The sequence below is a fragment of the Poecilia reticulata genome, linkage group LG1 (assembly GCF_000633615.1).
Source record: "Poecilia reticulata strain Guanapo linkage group LG1, Guppy_female_1.0+MT, whole genome shotgun sequence".
Lineage (NCBI taxonomy): Eukaryota > Metazoa > Chordata > Actinopteri > Cyprinodontiformes > Poeciliidae > Poecilia > Poecilia reticulata.
Genome location: NC_024331.1, coordinates 819666 through 842404, shown reverse-complemented (window position 1 = coordinate 842404; position 22739 = coordinate 819666). Strand labels below are relative to the sequence as shown.

General features: G+C 40.1%; 2 protein-coding genes across 2 annotated transcripts; both read left to right on the top strand.

Moving 5' to 3' along the window:
• The first annotated feature begins 3223 nt into the window (after positions 1 to 3223).
• On the top strand, positions 3224 to 10056 carry LOC103462254 (actin-related protein 2/3 complex subunit 1B). The gene is made up of 10 exons (XM_008404929.2): positions 3224 to 3503; positions 3998 to 4114; positions 6352 to 6456; positions 7002 to 7224; positions 7305 to 7412; positions 7992 to 8228; positions 8313 to 8388; positions 8699 to 8898; positions 9260 to 9350; positions 9437 to 10056. The coding sequence occupies exons 2-10, from the start codon at positions 4051 to 4053 to the stop codon at positions 9473 to 9475; spliced, it is 1143 nt and encodes a 380-aa protein (XP_008403151.1). The 5' UTR covers positions 3224 to 3503; positions 3998 to 4050; the 3' UTR covers positions 9476 to 10056.
• A 3191-nt stretch (positions 10057 to 13247) lies between these two features.
• On the top strand, positions 13248 to 22366 carry LOC103462263 (monocyte to macrophage differentiation factor 2). The gene is made up of 7 exons (XM_008404940.2): positions 13248 to 13625; positions 19114 to 19195; positions 19422 to 19582; positions 20111 to 20185; positions 20279 to 20380; positions 21012 to 21081; positions 21164 to 22366. The coding sequence occupies exons 1-7, from the start codon at positions 13612 to 13614 to the stop codon at positions 21365 to 21367; spliced, it is 708 nt and encodes a 235-aa protein (XP_008403162.1). The 5' UTR covers positions 13248 to 13611; the 3' UTR covers positions 21368 to 22366.
• Positions 22367 to 22739: the final 373 nt, after the last annotated feature.

The window sequence follows — 22739 nt, the reverse complement described above, 5'->3', positions numbered from 1 at the left end:
TCATCAAGTCTGATCATGATGAGTTTCATTTTATCTGTGCTGTAAACTAAGAGCTGTGACTTAGTTTGTGAGTTATGGTAATCTTCATCAAGTGAAAACTTCAGGTGAAAACTTCACATCTTATTGGGTATTTGAAACATTTAAAATACTTCTTTTTTCTGTCTAGTGTATTGTAAATGCTTGCTGTAATTTCTGACATATTAGTGACAGACCAGTGCAATTTGGCTCATAGCTTTAAATGTTTAACTATCCATTCATCCATCCATCTATTCATTTTTCTTTCTGGCTCAAGCCAATGGACTCGGATTTGGAGGCACTGATCCTCATCCCGGCCGCTTCACACTCGGTTGTGAACCGCTCCAGTGAGAGCTGCAGATCACAACTTGATGAAGCCAATAGGACCATATCATCCGCAAAAAGCAGGGATGCAATCCTAAGGCCATCAAAAAAGCTCCCCTCAACTCCTCGGCTGCGCCTAGAAATTCTGTCCATAAAAGTAATGAACAGACATTACTTTTATGGACAGTAATGTCTGTTCATAAAAGTAACTGACTTACTGCTGACTTACTGCTGCAATGCGGCAGGCAGTAAGTCGGGCTGCATTGCTGGCAGCCCGACTTACTGCCAGCAATGCGAGCCAGACTCTGACACCGGTCATACAGCCTGTATCAAAGGTCCCGGTACCCCATACTCCCGGAGAACCCCCAAGTCCGCCCCCTGAGGGACACAGTCGAACGCCTTATCCAAGTCCACAAAACACATGTAGACCGGTTGGGCGAACTCCCATGCACCCTCCAGGACCCTGCTGAGGGTGTAGAGCTGGTCCAGTGTTCCACGACCAGGATGAAAACCACACTGCTCTTCCTGAATCCGAGGTTCWACTAKCCGAYGGACCCTCCTCTCCAGGACCCCTGAATAGAMCTTACCAGGGAGRCTTAAGAGTGTGACCCCTCTGTAATTGGAGCACACCCTCCGGTCCCCCTTTTTGAACTGGGGGACCACCTCCTCAGTCTGCCAATCCAAGGGAACTGCCCCCGAGTTTTTGCTTCAGCGTCCACTCGAGCTGCATGTACTAATCAGCTGCTTCTGGAGTCCCACAGGCCAAAAAGGCCCGATAGGACTCCTTCTTCAGCTTGACAGCATCCCTCACCAAAGGTGTCCACCAACGGGTTCAAGGGTTGCCGCTGCAACAGGCACCGACAACCTTGCGGCCACAGCTCTGATAAGCCGCGTTGGCAATGGAGGCACAGAACATGGTCCACTCAGACTCAATGTCCCCCACCTCCCCTGGAACGTGTTCAAAGTTCTGCCGGAGATGGGAGTTGAAGCTCCGTCTCACAGGGGACTCCGCCAGACGTTCCCAGCAGACCCTCACAACACGTTGGGGCCTGCCAGGTCTGACCGGCCTCCTCCCCAACCAACGGAGCCAACTCACCACCAGGTAGTGGTCAGTGGACAGCTCCGCACCTCACTTCACCTGAGTGTCCAAGACATATGGCCGCATATCCGATGAAACGATGACAAAGTCGATCATCAAACTGCGGCCTAGGGTGTCCTGATGCCAAGTGCACATATGGACACCCTTATGCCTGAACAAGATGTTCGTTATGGACAATCTGTGACGAGCACAGAAGTCCAACARCAGAACACCGCTTGAGTTCAGATCGGGGGGACTAAGGACTCCAAGAAGGGTGGGTAATCCGAACTGTTGTTCGGCCCGTAAGCACAGACAACAGTCAGAACTCGTCCCCCCACCCGTAGGTGGAGGGAGGCTACCCTCTTGTTCACCGGGATACAGGCGCCAAGATAGGGGGGCAACAAGTATGCCCACTCCTGGCTGGCGCCTCTCACCGTGGGAAACTCCAGAGTGGAAGTATGTCCAGCCCCTCTTAAGGAGACTGGTTCCAGAACCGGAGCCATGCGTCGAGGTGAGGCCGACTAGTTCTAGCCGGAACCTCTCAGCCTCGCACACTAGCTCCGGCTCCTTCCCCACCAGAGAGGTGACATTCCACGTGCCAAGAGCCAGCTTCTACAGCCAAGAATCAGACCGCCAGGGTCCCCTCCCTCGGCTACTGCCCATCACACATTGCACCCGACTCCTTTGGCCCCTCCCACAGGTGGTGAGCCCATGGGAAGGGGGACTCACATCTCCTCATCGTGTTGAGCTCTGCCAGGCTCCATGGGTAAAAACCCGGCCACCAGGCGCTCGCCATCGTGCCCCCCTCCCAGGCCTGGCTCCAGAGTGGGTCCTCGTTGACCCCCGTCCGGGAGAGGGAACACTAAATCCTACATTGTTTCTCAACGTTGTTTAACTAATTGGAATGTTTTATATGTTGGGTTTTTTTTCATAATGCAAATGAAATGTTTTTGTTTCTTCTATTGTGAAGAAGATTAGTGTCTTCACAGGTCTGCCTAACAAGTCAGGCAGACAACTGTGCTGAACCAGAACCCTGCTGCTTTTAGCTGACAGTCTGACAGAGCATGAAAACACCTTTGGAGGACACACCTTAGTCTAACATGTCGCTATGGTCAAATTATTCTCACTTTTTTTCTAATGGTACCATCATGTTTGTAAAGAACTGTTTCATTTGTTGGTTCTTTAAAATGATTCTGTTGAACTACATTTTAAAAGCATTTCCAGTAAAGTTTTATTTAATGTTAGTCTTTGTCAGTTTCAAGTTATTTCATTGTTGATATTTTTTGTCATAAAAAAATAATTTTGTCCAAGTGATGAATATTTATATATAAACATATATACATTTTATATATTTTATCATTTTAACCCTGGAATAAATATGAAATGTAGCTGAAACAGCGGCAAAAATGTGCCTTAATAGATGTGTTATTCCTCACATTGCTATTTGTATTTTTATTTGTAAATAATAAAACAACAACAAAAACGGCTTCATTCAGGTGGGAAAGAGAAAGTTCTTGGGTATCTGCATAAATTTAAAATGGGGATCAAAGTGTGCTGTTTCAGTCTATTTGTTGGAATGACCCCATGCTTTCTTCTTTTCTTCTATATTGAAGTCCTCCTTTTCAAATTCTTTCTTTATGTAGAAGTGCCCACACGCCCCTCCCCTTTTCTTCATGCTGTTTTGCTTCTCGTTTCATTCTGCACCTCCTCCATTTTGTGTAAAATTAAATTGTTTTCATGCTCCTGATTTACTTTTTACTTTTGGCTTTCACACTAGCTGTTTCAACTTCATTCTTTCAAAGAAAAAAAGTTTACTCCCATTAAACCTGCTCTCTTCTTCCTATCGTTGAACCCAGAACCCTAAACTACAAACTTCCTGCATGTCTGAGTTTGACTGCACCCTCCTCCACTTCCCCCTCTGAACTTCTCCACCCCTTTCTTCAGCTTCTGCTCTGCTCTTCCTGAGCTCACTCTGTCGTTGGCGTTCGCGTTGACTGGCCAGAGTCCGCGAGCTGAGCAACCTCTGCCTTTTTCACCCTCTATCTCCCATCTCTGCAACTCTATTCATCACCGTCCTTCTCTCTGGGTAAGTAAGCCGTGATTGTCTTTTTTTTCCAGTTCATATGTCATACTCACACACCCACATGCAAATTTTGCAAGGACAGCACAGATTAAGGAAAAATAAGTGTACTCAGAGAATTATATTATGTGACATTATATTTCTGCTGTTGCTTGTGAAGAAATGGTTGCATTTTGAATTGTCTTATTGCTGTTTTCGTGCTTTTCTACTCAGAGTTGAGTGATCTGCTTTAGGGACGTTTGATACCCTTGACCTTTATAGTTCTTTACATTACTCTGAAAGTCTGGATTTTATTAAAACAGGTTATCAAGCTAAATTTCCAATACCATGATAAAAATGCTGGATTAGAGTTTCATTTATTTTCCATTTTGGATCATAAGATGGTGTGAGACTACAAATATCCCTGTTAATTATTGACATTTAAACATTTTTCTCCCACAACTTTGCTTCCTCTTTTAGGTGAGGATATTGTCACTTCTCTTTTTCTGTTAATCTTTCAGTTCACAAGGTTCCTCTCTCCACTTCCTGATCTGATTCTGGCATCTGATTGGCCATGGCGTACCATAGCTTCCTTCTGGAACCAATTAGCTGCCATGCATGGAACAAAGATCGGACCCGTAAGACTGCTTTAAAAACTCCTTAAACTGTCTCATCGTTCATCTGGTTAAACCCAACGGTACATCTTCCTCTGACCAAAGTCTCTTGGTGCTATCAACCAAGGCCTGTGATTGGCTCCCTGGTGGGAGAAGGTATTTCCTGTTTCCTGTAGCTGTGAGGGTGGTGGCGGAGAACTTCTGAGAGGCTTTTGTGCACCGTTAGCTTGAGGAAATCAAAGCCTTATTAGGCTATTTTGACCAGTGCTTTGCTTTCTGAGCAAAACGGATGTAACAGACATCCGTGATCGAGTCATACTTGTGAATATTTAGTTTTACACACACCTTGCAAAAAATAACCCTGGGACTGGTTCATCTGGAGAAGAAAAATGCACACAAAGCACTCATACTCCTCTTCTGAGACAAACCCTTCTGACTCATCTGCAGACGAAAACATGTGAGGTTTGCCACAGTTTAAAGGAAAAGACACTGTTCTCACAAGCTGCCGTCTAGGCTGCCCCCAGGAAGAGACACACTGTGTTTCTGTAGTTTTTCTGTTGTAGGCATTCAATCAGCTGCTCACTTATTATTCCACTGCACATCCTCTCTTTCTTTATGTTTATGCATTTTGGCTAACACTTTTATCCAAAGAAACTTACAAGTGAATATTTGCGTAGTAGTGCAGTTAATATCAAAGCTAACAAGTGACTAGAAGGACGAGCCCAGGTTCCGTCAGAGGTGACTGTGTAAAAATAGAGTGGAAACACAGGGAGGAATGCAGAAAGAGAAAAAAATGCAGTAAAGATTATAGGGACATACAGGACTAGGAGATGATCTCTGAAGAGCTGGGTCATCAATGGTCCCTTGAAGACAAACAAGGTAGCAATTGTAGTAGCGCTCAGCAGGTCATTTCACCATAATGGAATGACACAAGTTACCTGACATGTTACATTAGATACAGACAGACTTTTCTTAGGTTTAACAATGCGAAAAAGCATGACTGGTCAATGGAGGTAACATGATCTCTAAAGATCAAGCTGGTCACCGATCAGGACAAATGGTTTCTTGGCACCTTTGATGGAGCAAGTGATAGGGATTAATTTTTGATGCTGATATTTTGGTATGTATTGTGCTTGCCTGGGAAGACAAGCATTTAGTTTTAGACAGTTTTAGTTGAAGACGATGGGCTTTAATTCATGTCGATATGCAAGAGAAACAGTCCTGGGACCATGTGGTCATCAGGTGAAAATGATTAATAAAGCTGAGTAGTGTCAGTATAGTGGTGGTATGAGACGCCATGTGATCGGATATACTGACCCAGTAAGGTGGTGTATATTGGAAAGAGAGGAGGACCCAGTACCAAGCCTAGGGGTACTCCCACTAGGAGAAAGTTCAAAAGAGATATTCCCATAATAACATATACAGCTGCTGAACATTTATTGGCTACACATCTATGGTGTAAATCTCCCATTTCATCTACTTCTCCAGGATTCTGTATTGAATTGAGATGTGGTGGCTTTAAAGTACATATACACTTTTCACTACTTTTCCCTTATCTTAAGTGTTGCTATCATTCTCAGGTAGCATTAACATATCAGTTTTTACATCTATAGTAGGTGTGGGCTACAGAGGCAGAAAGGAATATCCAATGAGCCAAATTAATTTTTAAAATCAGACAATAAACATAGGATGCAATTTTGAAGCCTATTAAATATGCAGGCAGTTCTTTACCATTAGAACAAATTGATGTTGCAAAGACGATTGGGATATGATTTATTGTTCAGTTACAGTATTTGCCATACCTTAGTATTAATATAGTGGTTATTTAAGATGCTGTTCATTCTGAACCAGTCTGTCCACTATCCTTCTGGCCTTTGACACTAACCAGACATTTTTATCCTAATAAATGCTACTCAGTGGATTTTTAAAAATATTTTCTGTTGTGTGGGAAATAGTTGTTTGTAAAAACAAACAACCAACAGTCATTAGCAGATTTTGAAGTACTCAGACAAGTCCATCTAGCAACAACCATGCCATTTTCAAAGTCACTTGAACCATATTTCTTTCCAATTTTGATGCTCACTCTAAACTTCAGTAAGTCATTTTCGCCACATCCAGATGTCAAACTGCCATGAATTTCAGACACATAATTAGCAAGTTATCTAGTTGTTTTAGCACACTAGCAAACAGGTATACCCAATAAAATGGCCAGTGAGTATATGTTGTCATTGTTCATTTAAATGCTTTGTATTGTGTTCTAGAGATTGCCTTGTGCCCAAATAACCATGAAGTCCACATCTACAAGAAAGATGGAACCAAGTGGACTAAAATCCATGAGCTGAAGGAGCACAATGGACAGGTAACAGGTGAGACCATCTGTGTTCCTCGTGTACTAAACTAAATCTTTCACATACACCCACTCATCATCATCATCATCATCATCATCATCATCACCATCATCATCATCATCATCATCATCATCATCATCATCANTCATCATCATCATCATCATCATCATCATCATCACCATCATCATCATCATCATCATCATCATCATCATCATCATCATCATCATCATCATCATCATCATCATCATCATCTTTGAAAGATGTTTTTTAACATATTAACGTTGAATAGCTGACTAAAAATAACACTAACAAATTATTGGTGGAGAGTATGTTTATATTTGAGTGTGTGCTGCTGTGTAGTCAGTAAAAATTCTAAATTCTACATTCTAAATTCAAATTCAAACCATTTTGTAAAGGTTTGAATTTACTCAAGCTTGAAAAGAGAGAGGCTCAAGTACATCCTTACCATCCCAGAATGAATATATTTGTGCTGATTAATTTCTGATTAGAACTGCACACCTTAATCATAAGTGCAGAATGTGAATAGTTTCTTTTGCCTCAAGGTATTGACTGGGCTCCAGACAGTAACCGCATTGTCACTTGTGGTGCTGACCGTAACGCTTATGTGTGGACCCTGAAGGAGGGATCATGGAAGCCCACCTTGGTTATCTTGAGGATCAACCGGGCTGCTCGCTGTGTGAAGTGGTCACCAAAGGAGAACAAGTTTGCCGTTGGCAGCGGTTCACGGCTCATTTCAATCTGCTACTTTGAGCAGGAAAATGACTGGTGAGGTTGCATGGAATTCATTTCTATTCATTTGAAAAATACAAGTAAGCATAATATAGGACTAAGTGTCTCTACATTAGGTGGGTGTGCAAGCACATCAAGAAGCCGATCCGTTCTACTATTCTGAGTCTGGACTGGCATCCTAATAACGTGCTGCTGGCTGCTGGGTCCTGTGACTTCAAATGCAGGTATTGCTAGCTTTTCTCATGATTCTGCAAGCCAAATGTAAAATTAGCTAAACTATATTTAAATGAAGGTAACAGAGATGTCTCATTCAGAGTTGCTTAAGTTTATTCATGCCCAGGTACTCAGACCCAATCCTTAGATATTTATCTGATAAAATAAAATCTATATAAAATTATTTTTATTCATTATCTGTGAAGTGCACTAAATTATGCTGCATCTCATTAATATTGTATGATCTGTATTATTGTGACTTCATCCCACTTATGTCACCAATGATGTTCAGGTAGCTGAACCTCTCCTAGTCACTAATATAATGACTAGTGTTTCAGCTGCTCTTCATGCTCACGTGATGACTGTCTGAGCACAACACAAAGCAGATAACATCCCATAGACACACAGGGAGCTGCAAAAAATATTCACAAAAAATATTCTTTTAGAATAAAAAAGAATCGATTAATTTGTAGTTTATGGTACTGTAATACAAGATACTGTTCTGTAAGGCTTTTTCACACCTTCACCAGGGATGCCATGTGGAAGGCACTGTAGGAGTTGATGGGAGCAATGCAACTTGTCTTCTGCAGGGTGTTCTCAGCCTACATAAAGGAGGTGGAGGAGAAGCCTGGCCCCACTCCTTGGGGCAGCAAGATGCCATTTGGGGAGGTGCTGTTCGAGTCCGGAGGTTCTGGAGGTGCTGCACCATCATCGGGTGGAGGTGGTGGCTGGGTGCACAGCGTGTGCTTTTCGCATTCTGGCAACCGTTTGGCCTGGACGTCCCACGACTCCACAGTGTCAGTAGCTGAGGGAGGAAAGACGGGCACGTAAGAGATGGAGGGACGGTATACCTGGGGAGCTAGCACTTGTTTCAGTGTTAGACTTTTAACTTTTTGTCATGACTTTCATAGGGTGAGCAGCCTGAGCTCGGAAACTCTTCCTCTCCTGTGTGTTACCTTCATCACTGAGAACAGCTTAGTTGCTGCTGTGAGTATTCAACACACACCTGGCACTTGTTTTAAGCACAATTCATGATCTCAATTTAAATTGGGTTACAGCACCTCAAAAAAGTATTCGTATGTCTTGAACTTTTCTGCATTTTGTCATGTTACAACCACCAGCTTCAAAATATTTGAAGTTGTTTGAACAACTAAAGTCCCTCTTAGAATTCTGCTTGTAGTATATGGAGTTCTTTATCTTCTGTTTACTTAAAACAACCAGCATGTCACAATATACTAAACAGTATTTGCTCATGTGTCTGTTGTCTGTCAAAACGTGCATTTTTTTGTTTCTTCAGGGTCATGACTGTTACCCGATGCTGTATGTATATGATGGTGCAAATGCCAGCTTGACATTTGGTGGCAAGTTGGATGTTCCCAAGCAGGCAGCTTCGAAGGACATCAGTGCCAGGGAACGCTTTAAGAACCTGGACCGTCGAGCCTCTGAGACTCAAAGCACTGACAAGGACCTGAACACGCTCCACAAGAACAGCATTAGGTCAGAAGACACTGGTCTTCTTGTGAATAAGACATTGACATCGTAGGCAGGTTCAGATTCTGAGAGGAGGGAAAACCTGGAGGGGGCTTAATAAGCAAGGGACACATTTGTGAGGGAGACAAGAAACAATTGTGCATAAAGTAAAACACAGAGTTCCTAATAAAATAACATTTTGCGTCCTCCTTCTTCCATTTCTCAATGTCTTATTCACAAAGTGATTGGCTCTAATGAGGCTCCAATGCAATTATATGTAAATCTCCTACATTTTCAGCTGTTTAAAAACTTCTTGATTCAAACTGCAGGCTGTGATCACATAATGTTTAAGTGTACAGACTTAGATTTTTCTAAACCTCCATTTCAGCCAAATCTCAATGCTGGAGGGAGGAAGAAACCAGTGCACCAAATTCTGCACCACTGGCATGGATGGAGGAATGGGCATCTGGGATGTCAAGGTAACACACATTCAAGCCTCAGCCATATTGTCAGATTTTATTCCTGATTATCTGACACATTCGCATCCTCCTTAATATCTTTCCAGAGCCTGGAGTCCGTTATGCAGAATTTGAAGATCGTGTGAGCTGAGATGTACACCAACGTTCCTGAAGACATGAAGGAATTCGCTTCTGTATTACAAAAAGCTTTTTGGCTGTATTTTATTCAAGTATTTCTCTATACACAAAGTAAAACCATCAGTTCTGTTCCAATAATGTATGTAGTCTCCCCAAGGCATTTTGCTGGCTCTTTTGATTTGTTGCTCTATCAGAGGGGCTGACCTCAGGTCTGCAAATGGTACTCGGTGAGTTCTATTAGTATTTTTAAAAGAGCTCAGTGTAAGCTGAATGCTTAAAGCAGCTTTTGCACGTTTTAACCATAGAGAGCGGCTTTACTGCTTATATTAAAAGCTTATGCTGGACATAACATACATTTAATAAATGATTGCTGTGGAACAGGGCCAAAACTAGCATGTGTCTCTGTGTATGAACACTTTTACAGCTTTTCATTTATAGTTCATTCTATTCCACCATATAAGTTTGAGGTTATGGTTTCAGTTGTGTTCAGTATTTTGGATATCATTAGAGATTAAATGAAATAAGTATCTTGGTCTAATTTTCATGTTTTGAAGAATTGCATGACAAAATATAACATTGTGAATTGTTCTATTGTGCTACAATTATTTGATGCTCAAATTTGACTTTTTTGATAACTTTTTCCTTATTCACACTTTTTATATTTTATATGATTGGTCAAAAACATACGTAAATTAACCAAATTTTTTTTCATACATGTTATTTAAAATTCTTGAATGTCTTTTGACTTTGCATGGCCAACTAACTTCTCATTGATAATCATGAATGACTGCCTGAGGTAGTTACTCTCAAGATGTTACACAGCTAACCCACAATCGAGGACACATTCTGGATTCAGTTATCAGTAAGGGTGTGAATACTTCCAAGGTCTGATGTTGCCCTGTCTGAACATTTCTTTGTTATCTTTGAAAATACAATCTCTTTTGACTCGCTTGGCAAAACAGCTACTATTAGAAAGCATTCTTTCACACACAACACAGCCGAAACTTTTAATCAAATCTATTCTTCCACTTCGCCTCCATGTGTGACCCAGTAGATGTGTTGGAAGATCATTTTCATTCTGAACTTTCAGGTATCGTTGATGCCAGTGCTCCCACCAAAGTAAAGGTTATGTCCAGTAGGAAAAAGTCTCCGTGGAGATATGCGCAAATAGTTGGATCTGCAAGAAACCTTTCTCATAGGGCCAAACATCCATCCATTTTCTTTACACCCTTGTCCCTTAGTGGGGTCGGGATGGGTGCTGGTGCCGATCTCCAGCTAACGTACCGGGCGAGAGACGGGGCTCACCCCGGACAGGCCGCCAGTCTGTCACAGGGCAACACAGAGACACACAAATAACCATGCACACACACACACACACACACACACACCTAGGGACAATTTGATTTAGAGAGGCCAATTAACCTGACAGTCATGTTGTTGGACTGTGGGAGGAAACCAGAGTACACGGATGCACCCACGCATGCACCAGGGCTGGGAATTGAACCCAGAACCTTCTTGCTGCAAGGCAACAGCTCTACCACTGTGCAGCCCAGGGCCAAACATAAATTACCTAAAACTCAATTTAACATTTATTTAAAAATCTACAAAGAAAGCTATCACTCTACACTAGAGGGAAAGGAAAACGTTCTTTGCGGAAACCATAAAAAAATAAATAAAAATTAAAAAATAACAGTGCTCAGGCTTTATTTTACAGCTGACAGGCTCAAAAATCTTCCTCTGATTGTACCACCGGAACTCCAATTAAACGCAGACTGCAATGAATTTGCCAACTTTTTGCAGAGAAAAAAAAAAGAGGGTTAATCTTCACATCCACACTAAATCCAATATCCTGGCTATGAACAGACATAACAACTACAGAAAAAAAATACTAAATTTCAATGACTGAGATGGTCCTAGTCAAAGTGTTTAATGACATCCACATAAACACAGCCTGTGGAAGAACCACAGTGCTGGTTCTAATGGACCTCAGACCTCAGCCATGACATATTACTGAAATTACTGGAGAGCTGATTTCAGTACTGGACCAGTACACTCTGGTCGAGTACTCAACTGATTTGAATCTTACATATATAATAGGGATTTCTTTGTTTCAATAGATAACTTCTCATGGAAGTGGACAGAAGTCACATGCTGGGTACCCCAAGGATCAGTTCTTGCGGTTATTCAATATCTATATGTCTATACGACAGCAAATTTTGGGGGGGCAAAATAAATGTACGTAGCTGAACATAGATAACATCATTAGCCTACAGGCTACTTGTTAAGCTTAAGGTGATGTATTGATATTAGTTAGCTAGTCATCTTTTAGCTTACATTACCTGCATCCAATAGCTTTACTCAACAGTCTGTTAGTTTGGGGGGAAAACAGTGAAAGGTTCTTTGCGTAATGGCACGCACGGCACGGCGCACCCCCTAGGGGCGCGCCCCACAGTTTGGGAACCTCTGGATTAGTGCAACAGCTTCTTCATAGGTCTGCCTAAAAATCAATTCTTAAATCAAGGTTAAAAACCTGCCTGTTTATGGTTATCTTGCACTGACTAACATGTGTATTGAGGATTTTGATGATCACACTCAACAAAATTTAATATTTGTTACTGATTTCTTAAATTGGTGAGTAGGAATTTTTAATAGCTTTTAATTGTTGTGTTTTAATTATGTAAATCACTTTGAATGGCCTTGTTGCTGAAATGTGTTTTACAATTAAACATGATTGTTTAATGAACAGTGTCAGTATTTCTCCATATATGTTTTACCAATAGGTCGCAAAGCATAATTTTGATTTAATCAGAGCTGAGCAGCTTCTTCCAAAGGCTTATCAGCCATCATGCCTTGTGCTGATTTACAATCAAGACTTCTTTAGGCTTTTCATAATAATCTAATGACCACTTTGCCATAAAGGTGCATGCTTGATTCACAGTTGTCCTGTTAACAGAGATAACCTGAGATGTGAATCTCTGCAGGTCCTCCAAAGTTATCATGAGCATCTTGACTGCTTTGGCGATTAACTTAAACTTTTCCAGTTTTATTCCTCACCTGCCTGCTGTATCCCCTGGTCTTCTGTGCGGTCACTAAAGTTCTCCAACAAACCTCTCAAGTATGCATACATCGTCTAATTCCATCCATTGTCTATACCAGTTTGTCTATGCTGGGTTCTTGGGAGCTTGGTGTCCATCTCTAGCAGTCATTGGGTAAGAGATGAGTTCCATGTTGGGCAAGTTACATCTAAGTTGAAGGAAGTTGGAAAACCTGTTTAGAACCGAGGATTTGATGAGAAGAATTTGCAGACTTCATGCATAAAGCAGTTATATTTTATATTAAACTTAAATTACACATAACTCAATATTTACTGATTCGATGACTTCTGAATCAGAAGGCAGTTTGTTGCACTGGATTTTATTTAGGGGTATTACCGTAAAAGTAAATGCCACACTTAAATTTTGGAAACTCTTTCTCTTCACAATTATGCATTGCTGTGTGTAGAGCTATCAATTAAAACTGAAAAACTGTTCATTTGACAGACACGTAATATTAATTATACATTGTGCAAACTCTTGAAAATCGTATCAACATTACTTTGAATTTGACAAAAATCTAATCCCGCTCTATGTCCCTGCACATCCATCTAGTGGCGCGACCAGGAACTACATTCAGAATTTCCTCAGCTATGAATCAGAGCCTCTGAAAATGATGTGGCAGCCTTGATATATATATATATATATATATAAATAAATAAATAAAAAGAAAAAAAAAGAAAAAAACAGCCTTCCTCATCGAGTCGTGATGACGATGTGAAGCGGTGGTTTGCAGACACATTAGAGGCTCAGCAGCAGCAGAAATACCACGGACAGAGCGGGTCTCGTCCAGCCGCTTCCCGTCGCCCACACTTCCGGAGCAGACCCTGTTACAGGCAGCTGTGGGTCGGGATGCGACCGTCTGAGATGACGGGAGGACGGTGCCAGTAAAACGCAGCGGCTGGTTGCGTTGTGTTAAATCTCGCTTTTGCAATCTCAGCTGAAGAGATTGCATCACATCAGCAGCAGTTTTTCTATCGACCGACACTCAGCGGGGATACAGGCTTTTAATCCTACTGTCTGCCGTCAACTGTTGCTTATTTTCACTGTAAATGAATCTTGTAAGGTAGGTAGAAAGCTTTGCGTATCATTTTAACCTACTAGTAAAATGAATTAAATTTTATTTAAACAAATGCTTGAGTATTGCATGTATGCAGCTCATTGTGTCCTGTTGGTGATGATGAGGAGGAAGATGCTGGGATGAGAGAACAACTCAATATTTCATCTCAGAACCATTCTCTCTGAAACCAGATCACTTCACTCACCATGTAGTTCTGTGAGAAAGTATTTTCTTAGATTAATTAAGGTTTTGGTTTGTTGTCAGACCTGCATGTTTCAGATAATCAGAAAAAATTTAATTAAAAAAAAGCTAGAGTAAACACAAAACACAGTTTTGAAGTTATTTGTTAATATATGAAGGGATAAAAGCTGCCCTGCGATGGACTGATGACCTGTCCAGGGTGTAACTCGCCTCTCGCCCATTGACCGCTGAAGATAGGCCCCAGCACCCCTCACGACCCCAGTAGGGATAAACTTGTTTAAAAATGGTTTGATAGATGGGATAAAAGCTATCCAAACCAGCCAGGTAAAAGGACAGGCATTAAAAACTTAAATCAGAGGCTAAAACCTCACAAAAGGCAATACATCATGCCAGATCCAAAGAAATCAAAGAGCAGATAAGAAACTGACTGACTTATATTAATCTGGAATGAATTATGAAGCCATTTCTAAGGCTTTGGACTTGGAGAAAACATGAAAAAGAGGTGAACTTTCTTAGGAGTTGCTAGCCCACTAAAACTACTCAAAAACTGCACCAACCACCAGAAATGATGAAAGAATCCGGAACAACATCTAAAGCTCTGCAGGCCTCACATGTTTCTCTCATGGCTGTTTATGATTCAACAATAAGGAGACTTGGTAAAACTAGCATCCATGGGAGAGGCTCCCGTCACCCCTAAATAAAAGAAAAAAAACACATTGTCCAATAAAACCTTGATGAGCCCCAAGTCTGGCAAAATATAGTGTGGAGTAAGGAGACAAATGTATAATGCTTTGGAATGTGTGCGTATGTTACCTCTGGTGTGAAGTAATAAAACATTTCAGGAAAAGAACATCAAGTATAGTGGTAGAAGAGTTTTGGTCTGGGGCTGCTTTGCCCTGAAAATCTTGAAAAGGAATGTAATGAGTTTGTAATAGTTCCTTTAATCCCATAGAAAGATATTATTTCAATTTGTATGAAAATTAAGTGCATCCTCAAAGATGGTGAAACTTGACGATGTTGTCTAACTTGTGCTGTGTCATTGGCTGATTATACTAATCAGCTGAATGTGAGTCTTTTGGGCTAATTTTCAAACAACAGAGACCTGGAAGGTAATCCTTTCAACTCAAATAGGATGATGCTGCAGGACAGTAATCCAAAACACACCAGAAAGTCCACCTCTGACTGACATGACCTTAACAGGCTGTTGACACTAGGGGTGAATTAACCATTAATTAGGTTTAAGGATAATTTAGTTTTTCACATGGGGTCGGGATAGCGTTTATAAAAACTAAATTATTCCAAATTTGCAGTTTGTATTTAATTAAAAAATGAAGATCAGAAAAAAACAGAAGAAATCTGTAAGAGGGCAATTGATGTACTACACAGCACTGTTCCACAATGTTCTGTATTTTATTTATTGTTTGACACAAAACTAAGACAAACATTATCTTAATTATTGTCAGCACTGCTGGCAACATTTTCTAATAACCGATTCATATTCTCAATCTGTAAATATCCATTCATAATCAATCTCTTTTCTCTTTAAAAACCCAGACACAAACACATCTCAATAAATTACAATACAGTCAATTAAGATAATCTCTGATGAGTTTCTACATCCTGAGCAAGCATACAAAGTGGAGAGAAACAACTCCCCCTCAGGAGAAAGACATTTCCACCAGAACCAGATAGACTAATTGACCGTCAGCCTCAGCAGGCAGGAGCCTGAGAACAAAACCTGAAAAACAGACATTACAAAACAGAATGACGTAAATTAAACATTAAAACAGAAACTACAAAAGATCATTTTAGATTCTTAAAAATCATTTTTGTGAATTTTTTTTACTAATTTTGTTTTGTAAGAGACAGTCAACAAAGGTAGTAATGTATTTGATCAAATGTTTTTATGCATTTTACATCTAATGAATATTTCTCAGTCTAATAAACACTTGAATCCGGATGGTTTTGATCAGTTTTATCCTGCTGTTCCTCTCTGTCCACTCACTGAGTGGACAGGCCCATAGCCTGTAGTCTGCTAATTGTCAGCAAATGTAATAAAGTTACTATAACCCAGCCAGGCCTACTGGGCTGAGAATAGGAACATGGAATACAGACTGAAAGTAAAGAGAGAGGTGGCCTCTGAATAGAGTAATCTCTTTATTTGGGACAGGACTGTGAGTTTCTGGGCTGGGTCAGTTATTATTAATATCTCTGAATGAGTGTCACTCTAAAAACAGCAGCTCGACAAAAGAGAGCCCAATAGAGGGAAAACAGAAAAGATGGGACGATTCACCTCTTTTACATATTTATGATACAACAAGTAAATGTTTCACTTCCGTTTCCATCCTGCAGTCGTATGTCTCAGAGCGGTTTAAGCCTCCACTGTTGGGGAGGACAGCACTTCCACTTTGCATCACACTACTGTACAACAGTCCAAACATGTACATAGTGTAAATTTAAAGCAGACATGAAACTTTGTAGTTAGTGTATTTTGGGGTGGCAGTGGCTCGGGCGGTGGGGGTTCATCTGGTAGGTTGCCAGGTTTGAAACCATGTTTCCTCTATCTGGGTCACTTTGCAGTTGTGTCCTTGAACAAGACACTTCACCCTCTCTTCCTGCTGGTGGTTAGACAACTTGTTGCCAACTGAATGGCAGCCTCACCTCTTTTGGCCTGCTGCAGAGCAGCTGTAGCTACAGTGTAGCTTACAACCATCAGTGTATAAATGGGTGAGTGACTGATTGTAGTCTAAAGGGCTTTGGAATCCTCAGACTTGATAAAGAACTATACAAGTGCAGATCATTTATCATCTAGAAGAGAAGCACCAAGATGGTAAACTGGTATCCTTTAAAGTTCAACAGTAAAACAAAGCGTTAAAGATGTAAAAAGGTTAAACATATGTTTTTAACAGATTTTTTTTCCACTTACCCATGTGATAATTGGAGTAAATACAAACCTATTCAGTAAATGAACATCATTCAAATGTTCATTTATTTCAGTTACTCAATTCATTAAGTAAAACACATTGAATTGATTAATTTCACAAAGACAGATCTTTTCAATACTTTATTTCTGTTAATGATGATTTTCCGCTTATAGCTAATGCAAAAATGTACATTTATTATTAAAATATTACACCAAACCGATTTTAAAAAACCATTTATAAAAAGGAAGTGGGGCTGCACAGTGGCGCAGTTGGTAGAGCTGTTGCCTTGCAGCAAAAAGGTCCTAGAATTTCTAGATACCTCAGCAGGGCTTCCATACCACTCTGCATAGAGGACTAAGTTAGCTGACATTTTTGAATGAACAAAACATTTTTATTGGTTTTAATATTCTAATTTATTGAGTGGATCTATAGAGTAGGAAAAACATTTTGTAATTTCGACTTAAACATTGTATCTATTTATTTTAGTCGATTTTCATTGGCACAGTCATTGTTTGAATTCTTTAAAAATGGCCTTGCTGAAGAACAAGTAAGCTGATACTGGTCCTATCAAGTGGTTACATGGTTACCAGATGAAGGGGTGATGCAAATTTTCTTTCTGATTCTATTTTAAATGGTGATATTGGGTTTTTTTCTTTTGTTTTTTTGTTTTTTTCTTTTCTTTTTTTGTTGTTTTTTTTTTTAGCAAACTGCTAAAAAATACTTCCTTTACAAAGGGAGAGGGTGAACGTGAATGATTTTCCCTTTTGGCTCTATAAACATTGTTGATACACCCTGAACCTCTTCAAAGGTTCACCTGTATTCATCACATTGTTTGTTTGTTTCAGGGTCTCCAAATTACACAGGAAAATTTTAAATGATAATTTGGTTAAAAGAACGCAATGTGAGCCTCAGAACAGAAAGCCCAAATTATGTGCTGTGTCCAAAGTGTCTTAAAATAGAGATCTCAAATATGTCTTATCAGGAAGTTTGATTGTCAGAAGAGACGCTCCTTCCCCGAAATATACTAAATACAGATAATGTTTTGTGTCCTTTTTAAAGAACACTGCAGTGAGACCTTTAACTCTAGACTCTTTCTATGACTGAAGTTTTTCCAGTGCTCATATAAGCCAAACGATCTGAAGCAGAGGATGTTCTTCTTTTGACAGCAGCTTGTGTTTTGGATCTCACCGCTCTTATAGGTGGGTGTTTATGTGAGAAAATGACAAATATAGGTCTCTTACGAAATCTGCTTCTGGAAGATGCAACATAAGAGCATGGGCGTGTGTGTGTGTGTGTGTGTGTGCATGTGTGTTTGCGGGATTTGGTTTTCTGTGCATTTGGTTCTGCATGTTATTTAATCACAGGAAGAAAGTCAAGACACGACAGAAACTGGCGAGGGAGAAGAAATAAACGAGGAGTTCTCTGTTTTTAAAAAAAGAGACAATCCCTGTTCTGCAGTTACCATGACAACAGTGACATCAGTGAGGGTTACCTCCTTTTCTTCTTTGCAGTCATGCTCAGAGACTCTGATCAGTGTGTGTTAATGTGTTTGTCTGCGGTGGACATGTGGACATGCGGAAGCTTCTCTGTGTGCACTATTTATAAAAGGAATCATAGGGTCAAACGTCTGGTCCAGACGGGACCGTGGATACCCACTGTTGCCATGCAACTGCAGCCATGACAACAAGTTGAAGCATGATGTAGCGTTGCTAAGCAAAAGGAAAGAGTGGAGGTGGGGACTTATGGACAGCTATGAGATACATGCAGCATTTTACAGGTTCAGTGTTCATAAGAAGCAGGTCAACCTTCAGCTCACACATATTAAACATGAATTAGTTTATGGTCATAATTTATTGACAGATTCTCATCTAAAGTCAGAGCTTCTGCAGTGGAAGCCAGATATTTTCATGGTCTAAATCAATCATTAACTTGTAGAAGGATACCCAAAGCATTTAGCCCAAGTAATACAGGCAGCTCTACCAGATACTAATATAAACTTGATTTTAAGATCTTCTCTCATCATTTTGGTGTTTAGCAAAAATAAATAATTTTGGTGATCCTAATATCTGATTGTAAATCTCATCTATTTGTGCCTGTCTTTGGGTAGCCTTTAATTTTATTTAATGTTTATTTAATTGCATTTAATTTCTATTATTACTTTTATTTTGACTCGTTTACTTTGTGTTCTATTAGTTTTTGGACATCGTGAATCTTGTTATTCATGATATCCATGAATCAAAAGACCTTTCTATTTACTTGCTTATTTTTTTTAATAGAAGCAAGTGTCTTAGATTTTAGCTTAAACAAGAAATCAAATGTTTTATTCTAATAAAATCGATTTACATTTGTTGATATGTGAACATTTACAGGTTTATGAACAACCGTGTTCCTCCTAACAAGCGATATCAACCCACAGACTATGAGCATGCTGCCAACTGTGCCACGCATGCGGTCAGTATGCACACACATACACACACATGGCCACCCCCACACGCGTGCACACACACACACCACATATAAACTGATCTCTAAGATCTTAAAGATAAAGCAGGACACTCATACTGTAATTAGTTTTAAAGTTGTGCCATTATTGCATGCACAATTGTACTTTCATCCTGCTAGTTTGTGTAAAATCCTCTGTAATCTAATGTGTGATTTATGTTTTAAATTGGTTTAGATGTGGATAATCCCCAGCCTACTGGGCAGCTCACTGTTGCACTACGAGTCAGAGGACCAATGGGAGCGGCTGTCAGCCTGGGTATATGGGGCGGGGCTCAGTTCGCTCTTCATCATCTCCACTCTGTTCCACACTGTGGCCTGGAAGAAAAGCCACCTTCGGTACCAAGACACATTTACACAGCATTGGAGAAATATCACGCCAACTTTTATACAGCAGCTTTTTATAAAAAAAAAAAAGAAGCTTTTTCTTTAAAAATGTAAAACCTATGCATGATTTTCTTTGGACTTCACAATTATGTATGCATTACTTTGTGTTGGTCTGTCACTACAAATCCTTATGAGGATGTGGTAATAGCAGAAGGACCATAGGATTGAGGTGCCAATGTTTTTTTTTTTTTACAAAATCTTATGCTTTAATAAAGTTTCTATCTATCTGTCTGTCTGTCTGTCTGTCTGTCTGTCTGTCTGTCTGTCTGTCTGTCTGTCTGTCTGTCTGTCTGTCTGTCTGTCTATCTATCTATCTATCTATCTATCTATCTATCTGTCTGTCTGTCTGTCTGTCTGTCTGTCTGTCTGTCTGTCTGTCTGTCTGTCTGTCTGTCTGTCTGTCTGTCTGTAAGACAATGTTGAATACTTTTACAAGGCCATATTAAAAATATAAATACAAAAAAATATTTTGTTTTTCAGTTCTGTGGAGCAGTGTTTCCACATGTGTGACAGGATGGTGATCTACTTCTTCATCGCAGCCTCTTATGCTCCATGGTAAGCATACTGCCTTGCTGTCTGTGTGTGAGAGAATGTAAATATGATTACATAGGAACCCAGTTTGCAGCTGTTGCTGCTTCTCTCCTATAGGCTAAACCTTCGGGAGTTGGGTCCGTGGGCATGTCACATGCGCTGGTTGGTTTGGGTCATGGCGTCTTTTGGAACCACCTATGTCTTCTTCTATCATGAGAGGTCTTTTCCCACACTGACACCTTTACTTAATTCAGACTGGCTTTCTGTCCACACAGTGTGTCCACACAGTCATGCTTTAAATGTGGTAAATATTACCACAGCTAGTAATAATAATTAATGCTGCATCTGTTCTTTCTTTATAAAAACGCAGACATTGCAAATTTAACTCACTTATGGGACAGTTGGAACACGTGAGCTACTGGACCTGCCTGTTTGCCTGTTTTGGTCGCATATCCAAAACAGGCAGGTCAGAGTTCTGAATTACAAAAAAAAAACACTTAAGATAACAAGCAAGTCAGGGCTGAAGAGTAGATGTTAGAAAGATAAAATCTAATTGAACATCTTTAAGAAGAAGACCAGTTGCCTTCTATGTGTGCACTTTACATTACCATGTTCTGGATGACTTATAATCTATACCAGTGTATTGATTAATTGATTAATTAACCCTAACCCACAGGGAGTCCTGACAAAATTTTTGATAATCAATTGCTTAAGCTGTTACAAAACTACTGCTCTTTTGTTTCAAACTTGACATAATCCTTCAATAAGTTTGCATCAACTTCTGGCAGTTGCGATGTCTTCCAGACGTCTAAGAATAAAAATCTGTTTTTATATTTGTTTTCTCTTTGAGGTATAAACTCATGGAGTTGATCTGCTATACAGTGATGGGAGTTTTTCCTGCTCTGGTCATTTTCTCAATGGTGAGGTCACTCATGTAATGCATGCATTGCACTGTGCTGTATTTCCAATATCAACACCTTAATCCCTCATGCTTCCCGCTAGCCGGAGCAGTCCGGGTTGTGTGAGCTGCTGGTCGGTGGAGCCTGCTATTGTCTTGGTATAGTCTTCTTCAAAAGTGATGGCATCGTCCCATTCGCTCATGCCATCTGGCATCTTTTTGTAGCTGTGGGAGCAGCCATACATTACTACGCCATCTGGAAGTACCTCTACGCCCAGACTCCCAGGCAGGTCCAGACCTCCAGATGACATCAGTGATGACTTCACAGGAATGGACTCCTGTGATTAAGCTGCTTGGGAGAGCTGTGTCCAAGTTCAAAGCTTGCTTCAAATAAGGGTGAACTTAAATGGAAAACTACCAGTACATTTAGGCATCTTGACTGTTTGTGTGATTTGCACAAATGAGCAAATCACAGGCAGCGGCAGACAGCAAGCCTTCCTCTCTGGTGCCACCTTGTTTCATCTGACGGGACCATTTTCTACTGCAACAAAAGTAGTCCTATCAGGCAGCTAGAAAATATCAACAAATGTGCTTTGCACATTAAAATCTGTGTTTGCTAGACTCTTTATGGAATAAAGTTCCCAGCTAGAAAGAAGTACATACACCTCCAAACTGTACATATTGCTGGAAAATCAAGTTGGAAAATCTATAGGCTTCAGAACCTCAGTCTGACCTACTCACCAGTCACCAATAGAAAAGGTTTTATACCTTTGAGCACCAATGTTGCCACCAAGAAATATAGAGTGCAGAATATCACACCTGACCATATGCTGTATTCTCAGCAATTTTCACCATTACTTATATTATTTTATGCTGTTGTTTAAGAAAACAGCAGAGAGAAAGACTGATTGCTAAAAGATAATAGTGCAGTAAGATCATAATAACCTTAACATTAAAAGTAGGATTAAAAATTTCAGTAAAGTTCAAATGATGTTGGAGATGACACAACTCAGCTCAATTATACTGACGACCCTGCTACAAAACCAGAGGTGAAACCTCAGGTAAAAACACAGATTGGTCCCAGCTGCTTGGAAAGCCTTGTGCTTTTCTCAAGGATTCCTTCATTTGAGTCTTATCTCCACTATCTCCCAAGGAAACAATGTTGAGACAATGTTAATTAAAAGTTGGGTAAATCTTACAACAATGTCACTCCCTGGAATAATGATCAAAGATGTCAGATACCACCAACCTGCAGTAGATTATACAACAACAACAAATGAGGTCTTTCATGAAAAAAAAAAACAATAGCAGAGACACCTTGTTGTGATTAATCTGAGGCAACTTTGTAAACTTGGACACAGCTAGAATCCCCACTTTGGTTCATTTTAATGTTATATATCACTGTATTTTCCAGTAATTTGATTTTATTCCAGGGATCAGGGGTTAGTTACTAGTGTTGGAGGTTTTTCTCTCTGTGGTGCGTGTCCAGATTCAGTGTCCAGAGGCTGAATTCATGACATTGTCTTAATGTCAAGAGGAAGACAATGTTTACAATTAGCTGCCTTGACTATCATCGTAAATTTAGCAATTATTGTAATCATAATTAACACTTACTTCCAATCTAGATTTGTATATCACATAATACTGTTATTTTTATCAGTAGTTTTTCCTTTTTTTAGT